This window comes from Laetiporus sulphureus (assembly GCF_001632365.1).
Source record: "Laetiporus sulphureus 93-53 unplaced genomic scaffold LAESUscaffold_6, whole genome shotgun sequence".
Lineage (NCBI taxonomy): Eukaryota > Fungi > Basidiomycota > Agaricomycetes > Polyporales > Laetiporaceae > Laetiporus > Laetiporus sulphureus.
In genome coordinates this window covers 558,214-579,342 of record NW_024468515.1, presented here as the reverse complement: position 1 = coordinate 579,342, position 21,129 = coordinate 558,214, and the positions used below count along the sequence as shown (strand labels likewise).

General features: G+C 49.2%; 7 protein-coding genes across 7 annotated transcripts; 5 read left to right on the top strand and 2 right to left on the bottom strand.

The window, feature by feature from the left end:
• Window positions 1-30: 30 nt before the first annotated feature.
• On the top strand, window positions 31-696 carry LAESUDRAFT_645823 (uncharacterized protein; the record flags this gene model as incomplete). Its single annotated transcript, XM_040903942.1, has 1 exon — window positions 31-696. The coding sequence occupies one exon, from the start codon at window positions 31-33 to the stop codon at window positions 694-696; it is 666 nt and encodes a 221-aa protein (XP_040767747.1).
• A 1,482-nt stretch (window positions 697-2,178) lies between these two features.
• Window positions 2,179-3,402, top strand: LAESUDRAFT_796731 (uncharacterized protein). Its single transcript, XM_040913978.1, has 2 exons — window positions 2,179-2,343; window positions 2,398-3,402. The coding sequence occupies exon 2, from the start codon at window positions 2,536-2,538 to the stop codon at window positions 3,193-3,195; it is 660 nt and encodes a 219-aa protein (XP_040767746.1). The 5' UTR covers window positions 2,179-2,343; window positions 2,398-2,535; the 3' UTR covers window positions 3,196-3,402.
• LAESUDRAFT_694553 (uncharacterized protein) lies at window positions 3,205-3,669 on the top strand (the record flags this gene model as incomplete). The annotated part of the gene is made up of 2 exons (XM_040906204.1): window positions 3,205-3,508; window positions 3,626-3,669. One exon carries the CDS (start codon window positions 3,205-3,207, stop codon window positions 3,505-3,507), a length of 303 nt encoding a protein of 100 aa, XP_040767745.1. The 3' UTR covers window position 3,508; window positions 3,626-3,669.
• A 1,509-nt stretch (window positions 3,670-5,178) lies between these two features.
• LAESUDRAFT_645896 (cytochrome P450) lies at window positions 5,179-7,641 on the bottom strand (the record flags this gene model as incomplete). Its single annotated transcript, XM_040903945.1, has 10 exons — window positions 5,179-5,362; window positions 5,418-5,469; window positions 6,033-6,088; window positions 6,140-6,408; window positions 6,465-6,478; window positions 6,537-6,663; window positions 6,714-6,829; window positions 6,891-7,039; window positions 7,089-7,410; window positions 7,467-7,641. The coding sequence occupies 10 exons, from the start codon at window positions 7,639-7,641 to the stop codon at window positions 5,179-5,181; spliced, it is 1,464 nt and encodes a 487-aa protein (XP_040767744.1).
• Window positions 7,642-9,282: 1,641 nt separating this feature from the next.
• Window positions 9,283-12,618, top strand: LAESUDRAFT_722152 (GMC oxidoreductase). The gene is made up of 22 exons (XM_040908149.1): window positions 9,283-9,558; window positions 9,615-9,619; window positions 9,679-9,778; window positions 9,832-9,937; window positions 9,998-10,071; window positions 10,121-10,190; window positions 10,240-10,313; window positions 10,367-10,425; window positions 10,480-10,518; window positions 10,593-10,604; window positions 10,653-10,721; window positions 10,780-10,955; window positions 11,006-11,148; window positions 11,198-11,270; window positions 11,325-11,563; window positions 11,614-11,678; window positions 11,734-11,926; window positions 11,983-12,015; window positions 12,071-12,135; window positions 12,189-12,261; window positions 12,311-12,337; window positions 12,392-12,618. The coding sequence occupies exons 1-22, from the start codon at window positions 9,492-9,494 to the stop codon at window positions 12,424-12,426; spliced, it is 1,797 nt and encodes a 598-aa protein (XP_040767743.1). The 5' UTR covers window positions 9,283-9,491; the 3' UTR covers window positions 12,427-12,618.
• Window positions 12,619-13,838: 1,220 nt separating this feature from the next.
• On the bottom strand, window positions 13,839-18,544 carry LAESUDRAFT_711837 (uncharacterized protein; the record flags this gene model as incomplete). The annotated part of the gene is made up of 11 exons (XM_040906874.1): window positions 13,839-14,360; window positions 14,418-14,591; window positions 14,649-15,077; window positions 15,134-15,289; window positions 15,345-16,074; window positions 16,133-16,330; window positions 16,378-16,770; window positions 16,826-17,152; window positions 17,208-17,720; window positions 17,780-18,336; window positions 18,398-18,544. 11 exons carry the CDS (start codon window positions 18,542-18,544, stop codon window positions 13,839-13,841), a joined length of 4,146 nt encoding a protein of 1,381 aa, XP_040767742.1.
• Window positions 18,545-20,135: 1,591 nt separating this feature from the next.
• Window positions 20,136-21,129, top strand: LAESUDRAFT_468556 (uncharacterized protein). Its single transcript, XM_040902584.1, has 4 exons — window positions 20,136-20,320; window positions 20,373-20,757; window positions 20,855-21,030; window positions 21,093-21,129. The coding sequence occupies exons 1-3, from the start codon at window positions 20,290-20,292 to the stop codon at window positions 21,018-21,020; spliced, it is 582 nt and encodes a 193-aa protein (XP_040767741.1). The 5' UTR covers window positions 20,136-20,289; the 3' UTR covers window positions 21,021-21,030; window positions 21,093-21,129.

Below are 21,129 nucleotides of genomic sequence, written 5' to 3'. Positions count from 1 at the left end.
CACGTTGATGGATTGTCATCAGCGGAGGCGATGCAGCAGTTTCCATCAGAAGCAGATGTTGCTTACTGTCGACCTTCTAATCACGATGCAGATGATTACTGGGAGCAAGTGGCGAGTTTAGAGAAACGAGTGGTAAGAACGAAACAGCTTCACACCTGCACACGAGGTTGTTTGCGCACCAATCGATACAGTGTTCTGAAATGCAAATGTCGTGCACCTTGGACGCTATCGCAAGTTGACATGGTTGACGAGAAAGGACAGTGGCAGCCTAAGCGAATGTATGGATATCTCAATGGTTACATCCCAGCAATCACTGTCAATTGTCGATGCAACAATGATGGCAAGTTACTCACCAATTGCGAGGAGACGAACAACATCACATTTTATGTCACGGGTTACACTGCTAAGAAACAGGGCCGTTCGTACAATACCTCCGCGTTGTTAGCGAAAGGCCTCATATATCATTACGAGGATGAGACGTACATCCATCAGATCCAAGAACAGACGTGCATGCTGTTGTTCCGTTCGGTGAACATTCTTAATCGTCAGCAGGAGATGCCAGCCCCTATGATTTTCTCTTATTTGATGGGATGGGGAGATGTCGTCAAATCACATCACTACATCACAGTTTACTGGACGTCTTTTGCAGAAGTGCTTTTGAATGCATATCCTGCATTGCATCGGAATGGCAGATGAGCAACAATGTCATCGTAAATTACGATAATGCACCCATCTATCTTGAGGTGCAGAGACCGTAGAATTAGCAGTGACCATGCTGAAGTGCAGACCAACACAGACATGTCATCGCTGGAGGTAACCGAGGTAGGCTATCATATATAGACGAAAAGTGTTTGCAATTGTTAATGATGTCCAAGGACGGCACGTTATTGATTGAAGCGAACTCACATGGCAGTCTTGTTACACAAACACAGATCACGGACTATCAACTATGAGGAGTCGAACTGGAAAGCTACAATGTTATGGAGATGTTCATGGATACATATGAGCAGCCGAAAAGTGGACGTTCAGAACAAGAACACGCACATATGGGTGATGTAGCCTTTAACGATGAAGAATATGAACGCACGTCAAGATACAGACATGAAGGCATCAGATACCTGCCTAGTCATCCAAAGGCATCCGATGCAGTTCGCATCATTAGGAGAAGAGGACACAACACCATACCGGATTTTGTTGGCCAATATTTTCCTCGACGAGATGACCCAGACAAGTACAAGTTCTACTGCGCATCAATGCTCCTCCTGTTCAAGCCTTGGCATGAGGTTGGAGATCTGAAAGAAAGCTTTCCGACATGGCAGGAAGCACTGTCACAGTTTACTCAGTGTGCATACAGTGCGACACTTGCTCATATCACAAATGTGGAACATTACCATAAGTGCAAGAATGCCGCAGAGGTGGAGAAACGAGACGAGCACGAGATGGATGCACTGACTTCCGTGCAGTTATCGGCGGCTTTGGACAAAAACGACATGGAGGAGGGGGTGAATGTCGCAGGTGACGAGGAATCCGAAATCACTGAAGAGATGATTGAACAAGCTCAGAACTCTCAAACCCGGCTTAGCGACATTGTACATGGGTGCATCGCCGTCGAGATAGCAGAATCGGTGGGTTTGTTCACGACGTTCCCTTCCATTCAAAGACCATCAGCAAGAACGGCAACAGAAATTGATTTGGTCCATTTGCATGAATGGAAGCAGGCAATATCGCGACAAGCGGTGTTCATCCAAAATAGTGCATCACAAGCCGAGGAAGATCCACGGCATCATCAATCAGAGTTACAAGGATCAGTACACCCTTTAACGTCAATTGTGACATCATCTCCCGCTGATGTTCTGATACGTGAAGAGATCAGTGAAGAAGGTGTTAACTCTGATCGATGCACATATGCTGCTTGACGATCAGAGACGAGCATTTGAAATCGTATCATGGCATATTGCACAGACGCTCGCAGGGTGGCAGCCACATCAACTGCTCATGCTGATGCTCGGAGAAGGTGGGACGGAAAAATCCAAAGTCATACAAACCATCTCCGAGCAGTTCAATGCCTGCCAGGCAGGTACGAGACTGATGAAAGCAGCATACACTGGCATTGCTGTGTCTTTGATAGGAGGGAAAACTACGCACACTGCAGGGGATATCTCTCAGAATGGAGGACTGGTGTCGGGAGATAGCAGGCGAAAACTCATGGAGATGTGGCGAAATGTCGATTACTTGATAATCAACGAATGCTCCATGATATCCCGTGCTTTCCTGGCTAAGCTATCGAGACACATATCAATCATGAAGACAGGAACAGAAGATGGAGATCAATCATTCGGAGGAGTAAATGTTATACTATGTGGAGACTTCCATCAATTTCCACCTGTGGTGCAGAAGGGAAGCGCGGCGTTGTATTATGAAGCAGACATGACGGCGGGAGACACAGTAGATGACTGTCTGGGTTGACGCATATTCGAGGCTTTCGACATCGTAGTGCTTTTGGAGGAGCAGGTGCATGTAACGGATTCAGTATGGATGCAATTCCTTCACCGTTTGAGACATGGACAAGTACGCAGCGAGGATATGAAGATGCTGAAGGATCTGATCATTACAAGTTCCAGCTGTCCACCCACAGATTTTGACTCACCAGAGTGGGGTGAAGCTGCTTTGGTCACACCTCGCCATTCGGTTCGCACACAGTGGAATGACGCTGTAACAAAAAAGCATTGCGAACGCAATGGCGTCCAGCTTTTCATATGTCCTGCGGAAGACCATACAAATGGCAGACCTTTGACGTCAAGAGAACGGCTGGTGATGGCCAGTAAAAGGACTAAACGTAAAGGACAGAAGGAGAAGGGAGGTTTGCCAGATGAAGTCAAAATAGCGTTAGGAATGAAAGTCATGGTTACCGTCAACGTGCAGACAGAGCTTGATGTCACAAACGGCACGAGAGGCGAGATTGTTGACATCATCCTGCATCCAGATGAACCACCGATATCAAACTCGTCGGTGGTGAGATTGCAAAGATCGCCGGCGTTCGTTTTAGTAAAGCTCGGGAGGACGCGCATGTCAAGTCTTGAAGACTTACAAGATGGCGTAATTCCAATCGAACCGATGTCAAAAACCGTTCACATCGAAGTGCCAGTCCAAACATCAAATGGTAGAAAGATCCTACGCAAAAAGGTTAACCACTGACAGATTCCGATGACCGCAGCGTATGCGTTCACAGACTACCATTCTCAAGGACAGACGATCACGTACGTTATCGTAGACATAACCACGTCACCTGGAGGGAGGATGTCACTATTCAACCTTTACGTCGCTCTCTCACGCAGTTCAGGACGTGAAACGATATGCATCCTGCGTGACTTCGACGAGATGACATTCTTTCAGCCTATCGATGAGATGTTGATGAAGGAGGACGGACGGCAGGAGGAGCTGAACGTGAAAACGAAAGGCTGGTGGGAACAGATGGAAAATGGAATGAATGACAATGGTGGAAACTGATGTACGTGAAAACGAAAGGCTGGTGGGAACAGATGGAAAATGGAATGAACGACAACGGTGGAAACTGATGTACGAGTTGTGGTTTTCGGGAAGAAAAGCAAGCTAACAAAAGTGAAAGGTATGTGTAATCGCAGGGAATGAGACATCACCAACGGCGCCGAGGCACAATGTGCGGAAGGAGATAAGGCATGAGTCGGGAGACATTGAGGAAGCAGCAGTGCGAAAGATGCAGTTAAAAGAGCAGTAACCGGGCACGTTGTCAGAGACAACAAGACGTAATAAATGGTAGAATCCGGATGAGACAGCAGCTACATATACAGTATACAGCAAGAAGTAAGCGACGAGAGCGAAGGCGACGCCACCGTAGGCGAACAGAGACCTGAGAGTAGACAAACATGTCCTCCGGGTTTCAGGGTCAGATCCACGCTTAGACATGCTATCCATCTTGAAAGGTCCAGTTGATATAAATAAATGAGGTATGCAAACAGAGCACCGGTAAAAAGAATGAGACATCACCGACGGCGCATGTCGAATGAGGCACAACGCCGTGGAGGGAGGTGAGGCATGACTCGGAAGGTGTTAAGGAACCAGCACTGTGAAAGATGCCATTGACAGAGCAGTAATAGGGCACGTCATTAGAGACAGCACGAACGTAATAGACGGTAAAATCTGGACGAGACAGCAGCTTAGTACAGACTAGCTACAGACAGCAGGAGGTAAGCAGGGAGTGCAGAGGCGACGTCATCGTAGTCACGTGAATGTTCCCACCCCTGCACAATTTTTGTCCACGGCCATGGAGAATGCAGCCTTGCTCTGGCGAGCAAGGGATGCTATGCTCAGTATCCTGGATAGGTCTCAGGATAACACGTACACAAAAATACAATGAGCCCATCAGAAAGTAGTAGTATGCTGGCAACTTTTCCATGGGATACTTCCGCAGATGCAATACATCTGAAGAACATGCTTGTCGGTCGGCATCTCATTCTTCCTAAATATGTATACACTGCACCTTAAGTTCTGATTCTGGAAGCGGCTATATTGTACTACGTCGCAGGATATGTTGAATTTGGGATAATCTATCTTGCACAGAAGGTAGTTTCTGCATGCCTGTCTCTTTTCAAGCCGATGTGATGGAGAAGCATTCATCAGCGTTGGTTGAAGTAATCAAAGGTTTGAAATACTCTTCCCTAATTAAGGCCGTCCGCTGGTACACCACATGCCGCATGTATCAAGACACCTAGTAATGAGGAGAAAGAGAACATTTCATGAAGAGAGCCGACTCCTTGACAGTTGATAATGTTGAACACCGTGTGAAGCATGATCATCACGCAGTTGTACGTCCATACAATACGTCACGCGAGGGCCCTGAGAAACCTTGGAATATGCCTCCATTTGCGAAGGTGGTTTTGTGTGCTAGTAGTGCCTCGAAGGTCAGAAACGCTGTAATCACAAACTGATTCTCTTTCCGGGATCAATTTTCTGAAATAGAACACCGCCAGATCTCGTAAATAGGTACTTGGTCATATGATCATCTTTCTTTCCCCATTCTCACTCTGAAAGCTGAAAGTGCATGTCGATTCAGTTCTATTGGAGGAGCAATGATTTCGAATCGACCGATCGAAATTGAATCCTGCATGTGAAGTTCTCGGGATGCCTAGAAACGTTCAAATATCAGATACGTGTCCCTTCCATGCAAGGACAGTCAACATACGAGGTGTGCTTGGCAGTAAAAGCTAAGAGAGGGCTGTACTCTAGGCCAGCCTCATCCAGAGGCTTCAGGATGTCGAATACTGCGAGTGTACGCGCTATGAATGTGAAAGCCACGCAGTTTGCCAAATGAACACCCAGACAATGACTAGGATGCAATGATGAGGCTCTAAACACTGTAAAGACCGTCATGTTGGTCGTACCGTCTGCCAAGGCCGAAGGTGATGTCCTGTGGATCCATCTGAGGTTGAGTGCCTGCAGTAAGGCTCCAACTATTTATACTATTTACACTCCTGAGGTGTAAATAAACAGTATATAGTAAATAGTTGTCTATATGTCATATAAACAGTTTATATGAAGTTTATATAGTTTTTTTGGTCTTATCTTTTGATGGAGTTCTACTCAACTGTGAGCAGCCTCTGTGATTGTTGAGGCCTTTAAGGAGCTGTGTGCATAAGCATGCACATGACAGTGAGCAGAAAATAAATATTCAATGTCAACACTTGCACCAGGAATGACAAGAAAATCTCATGTCATACAAGAAACTTATGTTCATGAGCCTATATGATGATCAACTGTCAGTGATTGCTTCTGTCGAACACTATGACTTTTAATTGGCTCACTGTTATGCTGTCAAATCTAGCAATTGTGCACTCAATAGCCTTAAATCATCATAAAACTATTTATACTATATACATACATCTATTTACTATGTACAGGCCCAACTGTAAATAAACAGATATAGTGAACAGTTAAAACTATGTAACATAGTATATAGATAGAAATGTTGGAGCCTTAGCCTGCAGCAGTTGCGAAACGTTCTGGATCAAAATGTTCAGGCTGGGGATATATCTCTGGATCACGAGTGATAGCCCTGACTAACAGTTTATGAGATGGCCTACTTTAAGAAAGTAACGAAACATACCAGGCGTTTGCGATTATGTAGGAGTTCTTAGGAATGTGAAATCCACGATACACATCATCAGTCAATGTGGTACGAGGAATAAGCGGCACAATCGGATTGATACGATGGAGCTCTTTGATGAGATATCCCACGTAGGGTAAGTATTCTTCATCAGACGGAGAAGGGAGGCGAGTGGGTCCTATAACTGCATCGATTTCCGCTTGCGCTTTCTTCTGAATCTCCGGATAGCATGCCATCACTAAGAAAAACGTAGTCATCAGGGATGCAGTCTGTATGATGAGTCAATTGCACATATTGTGAGCTCGCTAGACGGATCGCGACCCACAGTGTCTGTACCACCTACCGAAGTCATGATGAGTCGATGAGGATGAGTTCAGCTCGTGAAAAGGATATTTACCAGCATAGATGCTAGCTGCGACATGCTTGATGATGTCCTGAGCTTCCGCATTCGAGGAATCAGAGGCTTTCCCTGGAAGCCCCTCCATTGCTTTCGACGTGAATGAAGGGATGGCATGACCTTTCGCCTAATTCATCCATCAGCAGACGTCGAGATTCATGGTTTCTCAACACACACCACATTACGTTTGACCATTGCGAAAGGCGCATCCGTAAATTCTTCGCATTTCAGACAAGCCTGTTGAGCCCATTGTTTGAATTGAGCACCAGGCATCCATGAAGGAATGTGGCGGACTGAAGCAAAACAATCAGCGGCTTTGAGCTCTAAGCTATGATATTCAAAGTAGATACTCACGCCAATGCAGCGAATCTACCAGCCATCTACCTGGCTCTAGTGAATCTCTGGTGATTCGAGCGAGCTCATCTGCTAGCGCCACGAAATGGTCATTCTCATCTTCTACCTGATATCCATATGCAATCCGCAGAGCCACAGCCCCAATGTTTCTATAGAGGTCATCATGGCACGTCCACTATTGGAGAACTGAAGGCATACCTTCTGACATGACTCCTGAAGACTTCTGGAGTTGTCGAAAGTGCTTGTAAGAAGGTTATCGACTCCAAATCAATGGAGTCCCAGTAATCGGCTATTGCCCGGTGATTAAGCGCGTTGTGCATGTACTTCTTGTATGTGCGATATCGCTCTCCGTAAGGAATGAGAGTGAACGAATTCCTCCGACCAACGAGATCTGCAGCCATGACAGTTTGAGGCCTAGTGTTATATATCGACCCTCGTTTATCATAAAGCTCTATTGCGGCTCCAGCTGAGTTCAGGACGATATATTTCCGGCCGACAATATTCATGTACACCATGTCTCCTGGATAGCTTGGATTGAATGCAATGACCTCAATAATCCATGATAGTCGGGAATACCATAAAGCAGTCTCCATTTTGTAAACTCCTCACAATGGCGGTGCGCGGGGAGATGAAAGAGATTGCCGACCAACGGTAACGGCTTTGGACCTGTCGACAGCTGAACAGGAGGATTTAAACAACAGCAAGAGGAACACGTACCAGGTGGTAGAGGTGAGGTATGACGACCAGCCATCATACGGTATACGTATAGCACCGCAGTGCTGAGAAGAACCACACACACGACGGCGAGCATAGTGACCTAGCACAGGACATGAGAGTTATGTGAACCCATGTACGGAATTTTATACCGATAATGCGAGTGCATGACAGTTACGGTTGATTATGCTGACAACCTTACAATCCTGGTAATCGAGGTGGAAAACTGTAGTACCGTCCCGAACTAGACTATTTGGAGCGGCGCGGCGACGCATGATGGTTTTGGAGATTCTGAGAGATCGAACTTCAGAATACAATACGGAATTGAAGGATGGTGTTCTTCGGGGATAGTTACGATGCAGGAGGCCGCACACGCCGCAACATCACGACTCCATATGCTGTGGCAGATGACTCGTGTCGCTCGTCCAAGACATCCATCAGAAGCGTCGTGACGACGCTTCTTATGGATGCCGTCTCAATGATCTGATACGAGCTCAGGGGATGGCGGTTGTGAGACATTGGTGTATTTCTGTTGTATCTTCTGCACTTTGGCGCAGGCTGAGTATTATCTATCCTAGTCCCGTATGTTACCAAGCGCTCTGGCCGCCGGTGAAGCCTAGGACATGACCACAAGACGGACCTCAGTGTCACTGACAGCATGTTGCTGGAATTTCAAACGGTTCCATGAGAACGGGAGTCGCCACGCAAATGTCACGGTAAACTGGGCATTCTAAAGGACTCGTGAATAACATCTGAATCAGCGTTGGCATAATATCTGTAGAGTGCGCACCTCCATAGCGGCCACGTATGCAACTAGCACCACGCCGAGTTCACCCGGCGCCGAGCCGATGGTTGCTGTTCAGACCCGACGCCACCGACCCAAAACGTCGCATACGAATGGAGTCCTATTAAAAATCACAAATGGCTTCTAGTCCATAGGAAGCAGCCATTATGAAGGGCCGCGCCTCGCCAAGACGTGATGAAAAACTTGCTGAACAAACGAACGCGGCACAAATTTCCAATGCTCAAGCGCTCGAGTTGAAGCGCTACTTTGCGGACCATAAACTTTTGATATTGCAGGATGAGCGGGCTCATCCATAGTTATGGACTCCATCACACCCCAAAACTCAGGTTGTTTGAACGGCTTTACGAGAATTTACTATCAACTGCTCGAACATCTCGTCGCAATAGTCGCTCCGTGGCTTCATCAGAAAAATGTAACTTTTCTTTTTGTCTTCTTCTGGTACCTTGTCTCAAACAAAAAGTCAGGAAAGGCAATAATGTAGAAGAAAATACGAGAATCGCCACGAATCGTCTAATTCCTCACTTTTTCGTGTCCTTTTGCTTCCTTCACGACACTGATTTGCCCAGAAAGCAGCTTTCAAGTCCAGTTAAGGAACTTCATGGGAATTCCATCTTGGACATTTCTCATCATCGTCGGAGTATGTCTGACGTTCTTCATGACCGATTTGGGCATTTCATCCCATATCAAGGCCCCATGAGGCTAATACTTTTTCAAGTTCTGTGTGCAGCGCCGCGGTGCTTCCCCTATGGTTCCGAGTCTGTATTCTTCTTCTGATATCCCTTAGGGCCGTATTTTCTCTCACCTACCATAATAGATAATGATCCGTCAACATATGATTTTACTTCGGTCAGTTTTGCATCGCCGGGTGTCTCGCGACATCATCTGTCATCAAGCAGCTTCGTGATACTGAGATGGAGCGTTCTCGGTCTAAAATGGAAGACGATGAGAGCGGGACGTGCTGGAGTCCCGTTTTCCGTCTCTCCAGCGACCTTTTTCGACCGTTCTCAGATTAGATAAGTTAAGACTCGACTCTTATTCGCCGTCAACCTTCAATAATCCTTCGTTCATCTGGAAACCCAACCATGGAGAGCAGACTGTCTCAAGTCGCCGATATCAGTGGAAAGCGTTTCGACTTCGTCATTGTCGGTGAGATGGAAGGGCCTCGTTGCACACCTGGAAAATACTCACAGTCATCGTGTTTTCAGGTGGTGGGGTAGGAAGTTTCTCTCTCAGACATCAGCGACCGCGGCATTCATCCTCCGTTTCCAGACGTCGGGCCTAACCCTTGCGAATCGCCTTAGCGAGAATCCTAACGTTGCGGTCGTCGTTCTTGAAGCTGGAAAGGCCCATATCGATGACCTTCGCATTCGTGAGCTCATTTGCAGTGTATAACGTTGCTAATAATGTGACCATTGTGCTCAGTGAGTCCTAATGGTTGGCTGCAACAAATCATGCAACCCGAGTATGACTGGAAATTTTCTACTGTCCCTCAAGGTCATGCTGCAAACTCAGCCCTTGTTTGGAGTCGGTGAGTACTGAGCATGCGTGCGTTTATTTGCAATATTACGTATGTAAATGTATTATATAGGGGCAAGGGTCTTGGCGGTAGTTCTGCACTGAACCTGATGCTGTGGACTAGGCCGCAGCGCGAGGACATTGACGGTCGGTTGTGTTCAATTCCATCGTACGGGACTCACTAAAATATCTCTAGCCATCGAACGACTCGGCAACCCTGGTTGGAACTGGGACCGCTTCCACGAATACTCCAAGAAGAGCGAGAAGTTAGCCTTTGTTTTGACACCTAGGCTACAGCTGATTTAAGTGGCGTAGATTTGTACCGGTGGTGGCCGCTTCACCTAGTGAATATAAAGATTTGATTGAGGAGAAGTCTGTGGGATCGAATGGTCAATATATTCGCTCCCCTCCATCTTCCTTATCTCAATGTAGAAAACCTCAGGCCCTATTCCAATCTCCTTTGTTCCCACTAGCTCTGGTGCCGAGGCTCCCTACCAGAAGGTAATTCAGTCCTCATATAACAACAGTCATTTGACATTCTGACGCATGCTGCAGAGTCTTGCAAAGCATGGTGTTCAACTTTCTCATGATTCTGTAAGTTTCCCGTATATGTCCACGTATCAAGCTGTTTCATGACTTGGTTGCGACGGCTATGACATTCGCTACAGCTGAGTGGAGAGGTAAGCGCATCGCGATCGAGGGGATAAGCAGCCTGATGAGACAAATAGACGACGGGAACATGGAAATCTCTGTCCGTTGTAGATCCCGAGACAGGAAATAGGAGCTATGCTTCCAATGTAAGCTATACAACCATTAGCTCCATTGACGCGGAACTTACAGTACACATGCATATAGGCATACCTGCTCCCTGTCATCGATCGCCCGAACCTGAAAGTCCTCACTGAAGCCTATGTCACAAAGATCGTCACCTTGAGGGATGGCGGCGAGTTGAATGCCAGCGGGATTGAGTTTGAATGCAATGGACGCACATATACAGTGTATGCTGGTAAAGAAGTCATCTTGTCTGCCGGGTAGGTCTTCCCATGTTGTCGCGCATATCGCCCTATAATGTTCTCGGCAGTGCCATCAAAACCCCGACCATCCTTGAATTGAGCGGTATCGGTGACCCTGCTATCCTGGAGCCCCTTGGCATAGTTGTCCAGAAGGATCTTCCGGCCGTTGGGGCGAACGTCAGAGACAAGCTTTATACCAGGATTGTATTAGGTATATTGATTGATCATTCTCTCAGCCATGGTAACTGAAACATCTCCAGAAATGCAAGATGGCATCGTGAGCAGCAACCTGCTCAAGGATCCAAACTTTCAAGAGAAGTTGCGCAGTTCCCAGTAGGCTTCTAGTTTCGTCTCGTTCCTTGTAGTCGCTCACAATTGCTCATATAGCCCCAACTTGAAGGGGCCATTCACCTTGGCGATGACTGGTGTCACCTTCCTTCCTGTCCAGGCATTCTCGGAGAACGCGAATGCGATAATTGAACGATGCGCTGAGAAGATTTCTGCAGACGCCTCAGCGTACCCTCCTGGTGTGAAGGAGCAACTTGATATACAGCTCGATCTCCTCAAAGATGAAGCGGTTCCGGATACTGAACTCCTTGTTACGCCGTTCTCCTTTGCACCACCCAGTGCGTTTCGCTTGTTGTCCGTGGCAATTTATATCTCACATTGCTCTCAGTTCAGGGAAGGCCGTACATTATTCTTGCTGTATGCGTCAGTCACCCTTTCTCCCGAGGCAGCATTGTCAGTGCCCATAATTATTCCTCGATGGCCACAGTAATTTATTTGCATCCATCAGCATATTCAATCCGCGGACCCCAAGGTCGCCCCACTTATCGATCCGCACTACTTTGAAGAGAGTGTGGACTTGGATATCATAGTCGAAGCAACGAAATTCGCGCGCAAGGTTGCACAGACAGAGCCTTTCAAGAGCATAACCGTACAGGAAGTTGTCCCGGGGCCTAGCGTAATCACCGACGAGCAGTTACGTGGTGGGCATAGCTTAACTGTCGAAGGCTCTCAAACGATGCTGACGTCTACTTATTAGATACGGTGAGGAATAATCTGTCTACAATCTGGCGTGAGTCTAAAATCTGTCTGATTCGTCCTTGGATCATTGATTGGAGCGGCGACAGACACTGTGGGTAGCGCGTCCATGCTGCCTGAGGACAAAGGCGGTGCGGTGGATGCTACACTCAAGGTAGGGGAAATGATTTCGCACCTTTTGCTATCTATAACGATCAACAAATATAGGTATATGGCACGAAGAACATACGCATCGTGGACCTTTCCGTGATACCGCTCCCAATTGCTTCTCATACTCAAAGTAAGTCGGAATATCAACGTTCTGTCCAGTGATACTGAACGCATCGCAGCGGTAGCCTACGCGATTGCTGAACAAGGTTGGTACAACTATTTGCGTATGATGGTCGCTCCGCTTACTACGATTTGCATAGCTGCTGATATTATCAAGGCGATCCATAACATCTAGTTCGAGCTTCTACATTGACCTCATGAAATGTACGCAGCTCGCTTCTGCAGCAAGGTCTTGCATGAGGATGCTTCGCATATGTTTGTCTGTTCTCAGACCGTTGCGTGAAGTATTTCTGTGTTTGATTGTGCCAGAACGTGTATGTCAGTGGCTCGTTATGAAGGACCTGACGCATTCGGTCCCGCCCGTGCCACATCGTATGTGAGATTGAGCCGTCCCACAGCGCCGGCGACGAGCTTACTTGTCATTTTGACCGATAATACCCACCGGTCAAACTTACCACCCTTCATGTGACTGAGGGATGAGCGACGCATATGTCAAAACCAGGCTTGTGCATGAGTCTCCATTGCATTTGTTTTTCAGTAAGCTTACCGTACCTTGCACTGTCCTGGTATATGATAACCGCAGTGTACAGCAGACCGTAGATACTAGAATGCATTGTGGTTGCATTACATGCACCCGAAGTAGATTCAGTTCGTTGTAGATGGTTCATAAGGACTAGTATAGCCTAAATAACGACACATAGTTATTGGGAAGTACACAGACTCTGTGTACATACAATCCGATGCAACGTTTTCCAGTGCCACCGGGATCATCATTGTGGCGCATAGGATTCGGACTGGGGGCAGCTCTGACTCTTACTCTTTATATCCGTGCAATGCTATAGCTATGGCTTTGCGCCATTATGAAGGGGTCGACGTAGTACGAGCGAGCGTCCTGTCCTACAGATATCCACGCTTCCAGACCGGATAATCATCCGGACGAGGCAACAGGACAGATCATATAAACGTGTTATGGACGGACGATATTAACAGGCTATATTATACTACGACATTATGCGATACAAGATGCAGCTAGAGAGGAGAAACGAGACCTTAGACATGAAAGGAAGGAGAAATAGATCATGATGAACTTGAGGAGACGTAAAAGGGTATCACTGAGGTATTAGGGTATTTTCGACGATGCAGACCGAAAAAAGAGATAGACAAGAAGATTAGAGAGGACAAGAACTCCAGACATCCGATCTAGAACATAAGGATGAGAAAGTTTGTGGGCATACAAAAACTGAATGACTTACAGCAGCAGAGAAAGACGAATATTAAAATAAACAGAAAGAGGGCACAATATATGAAGATAATCGGGAATAAGACAGCGACAACGCAGGAAAGGGGGACCAGAAATCAGACGATGGACGGACGACAGCAAAACACGAAGGGCAATGACGAACGACAGCCAGACGACGAAGACAAGATGACGAGGAGCCAGAGCAGACAACATGGCAAGACAATGACATGGAGAATGTGCAGAGATCCAAAGAAGGTCACGAGCACTTGAATCCTGACAAGCAACGACTTTCAGTCCAGCGGGCGGGAACATCATGGAAGAGGCCAGTGAGAGGAGCAGTCACGAGCTCAAGCCGGTGGTACCACGTTGACGGAATCACGGCAAGCTGAGACAGAAGGGCACGGAGAACGACGTCCAAAAATGCGAGACCAGAAGCTCGAGAGCACAGGGCTCGAGGATTGAGAAACGAGAGGCAGAGACATCGAGGAAGAGTTGCCAGAGATCATAGAAGACGAATCAGAGGAAGACGAATCATCGACAGTCGACGCGGGAGAGGTCATGATGCAAGAACCAGCAGAGTCAGACAGACTCGAGGCGCGATGAACAGCCACACTAGAGTCGAGAGACTCCTCTTGAGAGGCACTTGCGGATTGACGACCCAACAGACGTTGCCAGAAGGTCGGCTGCGAGAGCATCGATAAAGAGGTCGACGTTGGGTTTCCAGGCACCGGGCCAGATGTTGCAGTCGCTGATGTGTAGACAGAAGCGATGTGTGTCTGACCTGCGGCTGGCGGTGCTGACGGCGTGTTTAACGTAGCGATGGACAAAGACTCTTCAAGCTGGGAGGCCGTTTTCATCTCGCTGTTTGCCTAATGGAAAAATGAACGTCAGACAGCAACTGGTAGACAAAGACCAGAGAAGCTCACCGTGAGGCTCGCCAGCCCACTCTCATCCCGGGCAGGGGACAGCCTTGCGCGCGATGCAAGCGGAGCAAACTCCGCTTGAGCGCACACGCAAGGGCGAGGCGGGCTGTGATAGCCAGTGGTGGAAACCATCGTGAATCCTGTGGAATCGCCTTCAAGAAACTCAGACGCATTATCCTATGGTCAGAAATATCAGGGAGAACGAAATAAGCTCATAGCTGCCGTCTGACGTACCGGATCATAGGCAAAGAAAACTTCGTCCTCGACGATCTTCTCCTCAACAGTCTCACATGACGAGATGGGCTCTGGAGCAGGCTCAGGTTCCGGTTGCTTCTCGTCGTCCTTCTCAATCAAACGACCTTTCCCCTTCTCTGCGGCAGTGATCCGTGCGATCTCTTCATCCTCCTCCAGGATATAGCTATCTTGAACAATGCCGATCGGGAGCTCGGAAGTAGCCGCAGGGAAGATCGCCGTGGTCATGTCTTTACTCGGTCTCTCAGAGCCAGAGCCGTGAACGAAATCCTCCCCTGCAGAGGAACGCGGAGAGGAACGCCTGAAAAGCCTTGACCAAAAGCCACCTCGCCTAGGAGCCGATGCTTCTTTTGGTCGCTCAGGTGCAGCAGCCGTCAGAGAACCCGCAGTTGATGGCGTTATCACATCAATCTATGCAGTCACGATGTTAGAAACATACAGTGCATTATGAGAAACTTTACACTCACCGTCGAACTCTCATGTCTCATTCTATCTCCAGCAAAAAGTGCCCCAATTTGCGCGCCGGATGTGGACTGCACGACAACGGATGGCGGGCTGTCAAGGTCAACAACGGCAACTGTCAAGCCGTCCGAAGAGCCACTTGCGATGAACTCTGAGTCAGTCTATACGAGGAGGATTGTCAGTGTTGCTGCGTAAACAAGGACGGTAACAAAGTACCTGTTCATACGCAGCAATGATCTCCTCCTCCCAGTCATAGTCGTCCTCCACACTGCCGGAGCAGCAAACCCTGCAAGCATCGGCATTCAAGTCGCCACCGTCACCGTCGTCATATTTGTCCTTCCCGTCGTCCTTCTTGCCATTGTCGATCTTGTCTCTTGGTAGTCCAACCCGAGGATGTTCGTCGGCATCCGCGCCGTCTATGTCACCTTCGAGTCCTGTCCGAGTCCCTATCAATATACCCCTTTCAAGCCACCCGTACGGTGCGCCAGGGTAGCCCGCCACACATAGAGGCCATGAGACAAAGCCATCCATGGAGTTGCCGTCCGCCGGAACATTTGCGAATTCGACCTTGCACACCTGAGGCAAAGGAACTGCCACCTCGCGGATGTCACTGGCTTGAAGAGTATGCATCACGCGGGATGCAGGCTGCATGTCGCGCCCGAAGACTTGGACTGTGACAGGGCGGCCGATGGTGTCATCGCGACCGTCGTGCATGAAGAGCTCCTTAGGGACGCCGCAGGTTGAACAATCGAAGATCCACTCCTTGCCTTTGTCGTGCCACTGTCCCGGATAAGGCCAGAGAGCCTGGAACCCATGCCACTGCACGAAGTCCAAGCCGTACACGTGCTGCGCCTCGATGACGGTGCCGACGGCAGCGGCGTGCTCCGCTGATTCCGGTTCCATCTCGCCGTCATCTTCGTCCCGACCAAAGGCCGCACCGATACGTCTGTAATTATAGAGTGAGATGAGTGTGTTTGCAATCACAATGAAAACATGAAGCATACCCAAGGATGTGGAGATCATCGTGTTCAGAATGGTCGCCTTGAAGCTGCTCGGTCGCGATGTCGCCAAGCTCACAAGCTTGAATCACGTCAAGATCTTGCGAGCTTTGTTCCTCTTCTTCCTCCTTGTCCTCGTCATCGTCATACTCATCCTCGTCATCGTCATACTCATCCTCATAGCGTTTGGCGGTGAACAGGCGCCTAATTATTTTCAGCAATGAGTTCAGCAAATAAAATTGTATACGTACTGGAAGGCCACCATGTCGTCTTCTGAAGGTTGAGTAGTGCCCTCGGTGATGATCTGCACCGAGCATTCTCCCCGAATATCGAAGTCCTCCGGCTTGTTGACTGACTGGTCCTGATCCTCAGCATCCTCATCCGCCTCGGTCAGTGTCCCTAAGGCGGATTCGCGAGCTGCCGAAGGCTTCGGACCGGCCTGCTTATCCTTGGATGTCCAGGTGGAACTGTGATACACCGGCCGGACCGCCTTCGCCTCCGCGCGACGACGCGCCTGCACTCTCCCAGCAGTCGTGATGTCGCACGAGTCGGTTCGCATGGAAAGACCGCCATGCTGCCAGCCAGGAGTAGGCACCGTGAGGAAGCCAGCTTTGTCGGCCCCATCACGCTCGGTAGCCTCAAGCCTAGGTAACAATGATGGTCAATATGTGTCGAATATCGAAGAAAGAAGCGGCTTACGACTGCTCCTCCTCCTTGGCATCCTCGTCCGTCTCAGATAGGATCTCCAAGACGGGTTCGCGTGCCACGGAACGCCTCGCGCCGATGGGCTTGCTCCTAGGTGTCCAGGTCGAGCCGAGGTACACCGGTCTGACCGCTTTCTCCTCCACGTGACGACGCGCCTGCAGGGCCCTGGCGGTCGTGACGTTGCGCGGGATGTTCTGTCTGGAGAGCCCGCCGTACTGCCGGTTAGGAGTCGGGACAGTCAGAAAGCCAGTCGGACGCCAAGCCGGCCTCGTGGATGCAGGCGCCGTCTTGTCAGCCTCGTCGCGACGTTCATCCTTGCTCCTGAGCAGGGAGGGTCATAAGAACATGCGAGATGGTAGAGAACGCAACGACTCACGACTGCCGCTCGGAAATAATGCGGACATCCGCCATCTCCAGAGGAACCAGGTCCTTCACCTCTGGAAAAGCTGCGGATGGTACATCGTCGGCATCGATAATGTTGATGATGGCGATGACTCCCTTCTCCACATTAGAGAGTTCGTTGGTGGTCTCAACAGAGCGTTTGGAGTCCTCGAAATGATTCTTCCCGCTTGTTGTAGATCCCACCGTGTGTTCGTCAACTGCGACGACTGCATTCTTCACATGCAAAAATACGTTGGTGGCCTCGACAGAGCGCTTGGAGTCCTCGAGATGATTCTTCCCACTCATTGCCGATCCTACCTTGTACTCTTCACCTGTGGTGACTGTGTTCTTCACAGTGGATAATCTTCCGGTGGTTTCGACGGAGTGAATGGAGTCCTCGAAATGATTTTTCCCACTCGTCGTCGGCTCCACCTTGGGTTCTCCGTATCCTGGTGTGCCACTTGCATCGACCTGCACAAGCGGATCCGTGAGGTGCTCCTTGTCGAGCCTAAATAATCACGCATGAACGTTCATATACGTGAGCAAGACGCAATTGGGGACACTCACAACTCCTCGGGGACTGCAAGGGCGACATCGAGCGTGTTGACCTCAGCGTCGTTCTTGAGCTCGGCCAGAACGCCCGACACAGGCTCGACCACGTCTTCCTTGTCCATGTCCTGTCTGTCCACCTTCGCATTGACCTTGGGAGCGACGGTCCACCACGCCTCCACATCCTGCTTCCCACCCTTCTCAAGACTAGACGAGCTCTTGAGCGGTTCACGGCGAGGACTCGTCTTGAGAGAGCTGAGCCGCGGAACCTGGGAAACCGTAGGACGGCGAGCGGCTGGACGGGGAGGAGCCGGGACCGAGGTAACCTTGCGAGGCACAGTCTTGCCATGTACCTCGGGTCGGCGTACCAGACCTGGAGTGGCTGCGATGGGACGGCGGGCAGAAGACGGCGCGTCCGCTCGGGGCTTGGGCGGAGACCTCTGCACAGCTGCAACGAGAGCGCGTGCAGCTGTGGCCTTGGTCGGCCGAGCGAAGGACGGGACATTCTCCTTCGCGAGTGCGCTGGCCGTTCGAGAGAGACGAGGAGGAGGCTGAGCTTGACTGACGGGTCCATCCTACATAATAAGTCAGGATGAGTCTCTGCGTCGGATAGCGAATAGAAGTGCATGCATGTACCTTGCGCGCGATGGCGACGGGGGTCGACAGCCTCCGGGCGGAAGCTGGGGTGGCTGAGCCTCCAGCGATGGGTGCCTTCTTGACCGAGGCTCCGATGCGGGGCTCAGAGGAGGAGCGAGAGTGCTGCTTGAGGGCGGCGGTTTGCATGTTGGGCTTGTTTAAGGGTTGTCTTGCGAGGTGAACTTGCAGGGCGACGGGCGAAAATAAGATCAACGACAAAGAGAAAGGAACGGCAGCCGCAGTCCCTCTATATATCTTGCATGGCTGACACGGATTGCCATCGGGCCTGCCTATGCTGGTGTAGACGGAAGGTCTCAGTTGCAATGTCGACTAGTGATGCTAACCTGACGATGGTCTCCCTTGACTAAGAGGACATTTACCGAGTTTTATCTCTGCCTGTCAATGCCTATAAGCGGAGGACAGAAACACCGCAATCTGCAAGCAGCAATCCAAGAGATACAGTTCAAGAGTATCGCCTTCTAAGTTCTTCGACAGGACGTGCGCAGACACTGCGGGCCAAGAGCGAGAACCATTTTGAGAGGCTTTTCCAGAGTACATAGAGTCTACTTTCGACCAAATGATATCCTGAGGGGAGTTTGCCAACGGCGACAATGTTGATGACATTGCGAGCTTGTAATGTCAGGGTGAGCACTGAGAGCGTTAAAGAGCCGCCGACCGCTGCGGTTTAGCGCTCATGCGCGTGCCGTGGAAGGCCGTCCAGCACGAGAGTGATCTCTTACCGCGGAAAGTTTCTCACCGTCATCGTGGTTGGTAACGAGGCAAATCATTGCTCTCAACTGTATTGGCTCCAACGCAGTCAAAGAAGGGCTGGTGTTCCATGGTACAATGTTGCGAATATCGTGAAGACTTGACGGAGCTGAGAGCCTGAGGCCTGAGTACTGAGTACTCAACCCAAGCTCGATCGCTGTCAAGATGTGCACTGTTTTTTGCAGATGTCTAATAATATGTAGACCATGAGCTGTTCTTAACGCAGCAGAGACATATACATACACAAAAAAGATCAGCGTCGCGGTATTACACCGCAGACATGAAGCGATTTGCGCATGTGGCAAATGCTTAGCAAATGTCGACAGGTTTTTTGCCTTTGTGATCTCAATTTGCTACGGTTCCTCCCCACATTCCATATTAAGTATTTGCATATAATATGTTGGAGGCAGAAATTTAATATCATATGTTTAAGAAATGACACCATTTCAAACTCAAATACATTTAGAATTTGAGTGCTGTTGAATGTAATCATACATTTTGGAATTTCAAACTATGACATGTATAAAATATCCAGTAGCAGATGAAGGTGTAATTATGCCTACATTCTACTTCCCTACTGAAGTCATTCTAACCAAGATTACTAGAATGAAAGTCATTCACCGTAATTACACCTTCATCTGCTACTGGATATTTTATACATGTGATGGTTTGGAGTTCAAAAATGTACAATTACATTCAACAGCGCTCAAATTCTGAATGTATTTGGTGAGTTTGAAAATGGTGTCATTTCTTAAAATATATGATTTTAAATTTCTGCCTCTAACATATTATATGCAAATACTTAATATGGAATGTGGGAAGCAACCATAGCAAATTGAGATCACAAAGGCAAAAAACCTGTCGACATTTGCTAAGCATTTGCCACATGCGCAAATTGCTTCATGTCTGCGGTGTTAGGGCGCGTCGCGTATGCTGCCACGCTCACATTTCGTGGTCTCGTGACCGCGTTGAGAGCCCTTGTCGTTTGCTCAAGAAATTCCATAAACTGGCGACGTTCTTCCAAATTGTTTTGTAACGGAAAACATAGCGAACGCGATCAACAGCTCAACTATAGCCTCGGAAGATGCTTGCAAACCTCCAAACAATCCACGGTCCAATCCGCAATGCGCGCTCCTCCCACATGGCAATGTGACGGTGAGTCTCCCGCCCTCTCAATCGGGTCGTTCCTTGCCATCAGCCCTGTTAGCCTCGCCCTCGCTCACATATAAAACGCTTGCTTTCCGACCGCCATGGCTCCCGCACCGCAGCGTGGTCGCTCCCCACCTTCGCGTCCCGTTCGCCATGATCATCCCCTTGCCCGCCGAAGATGCGTCTGTGGCTGACCATCACGCCCATGTCTCAGAGTCAGACTCTAGCCCGAATACCCCCGTTCACATGCCATCCACCCTCTGCGACACCTTCTGCGAGGGGTCGTCTTCGTCATACTCGGCCTCTGTGTCTGATAACGATCCCTCGGCCTATCACCATGAGCATCGTGCGAACCAGTTACCGAGCGAGGTCAATGAACGCTGGGGCTTTCCGTCCCAGGCATTGAACCCCGTCACGCGTAATACCTTGGGACTATATCTCCCGTACGTCCTGTCAATTGCTATTCGACCCACCGACTCATGTAAATCCTTCTGTTGCTCCTCCTCCCGTGGATCCTTGTTCGGCCACATTGCATTGTAGACAAGGCAGGAACCAGTCAATGCTGGGGTCGCTTCAGGTTTCCGGTCTATCTTCCTGGGACTCTTCTCCGATTAATGCTGTGCAGCCGACCACGGACGTGTCGTCTCATGCGTCGCCAGCAAGGACGTCTTCAGTAACTTTCATATCTGTAGTCGATCGTCGCTGAACGTTGAACTGTGAGCACGCAACCTCCTTCCCTCTATATTTTGTGACTTAAACTTGGGATCACACGCTAAAGCCCGATAATCTCTTGTGCACCCTTGTGTCAGCCGATC

What these genes read in the sequence shown, in the direction of transcription:
- LAESUDRAFT_796731 (XM_040913978.1), top strand. Translation starts at nt 2,536, where the DNA reads ATGCAATTCCTTCACCGTTTGAGACATGGACAAGTACGCAGCGAGGAT.
- LAESUDRAFT_722152 (XM_040908149.1), top strand. Translation starts at nt 9,492, where the DNA reads ATGGAGAGCAGACTGTCTCAAGTCGCCGATATCAGTGGAAAGCGTTTC. An exon ending in TCAGCCCTTGTTTGGAGTCG is followed by an intron (nt 9,938 to 9,997) that starts GTGAGTACTGAG and finishes TGTATTATATAG; the next exon opens with GGGCAAGGGTCTTGGCGGTA. An exon ending in GAAGTCATCTTGTCTGCCGG is followed by an intron (nt 10,956 to 11,005) that starts GTAGGTCTTCCC and finishes TGTTCTCGGCAG; the next exon opens with TGCCATCAAAACCCCGACCA.
- LAESUDRAFT_468556 (XM_040902584.1), top strand. Translation starts at nt 20,290, where the DNA reads ATGCGCGCTCCTCCCACATGGCAATGTGACG. An exon ending in TCCCACATGGCAATGTGACG is followed by an intron (nt 20,321 to 20,372) that starts GTGAGTCTCCCG and finishes CAGCCCTGTTAG; the next exon opens with CCTCGCCCTCGCTCACATAT. An exon ending in ACCTTGGGACTATATCTCCC is followed by an intron (nt 20,758 to 20,854) that starts GTACGTCCTGTC and finishes ATTGCATTGTAG; the next exon opens with ACAAGGCAGGAACCAGTCAA.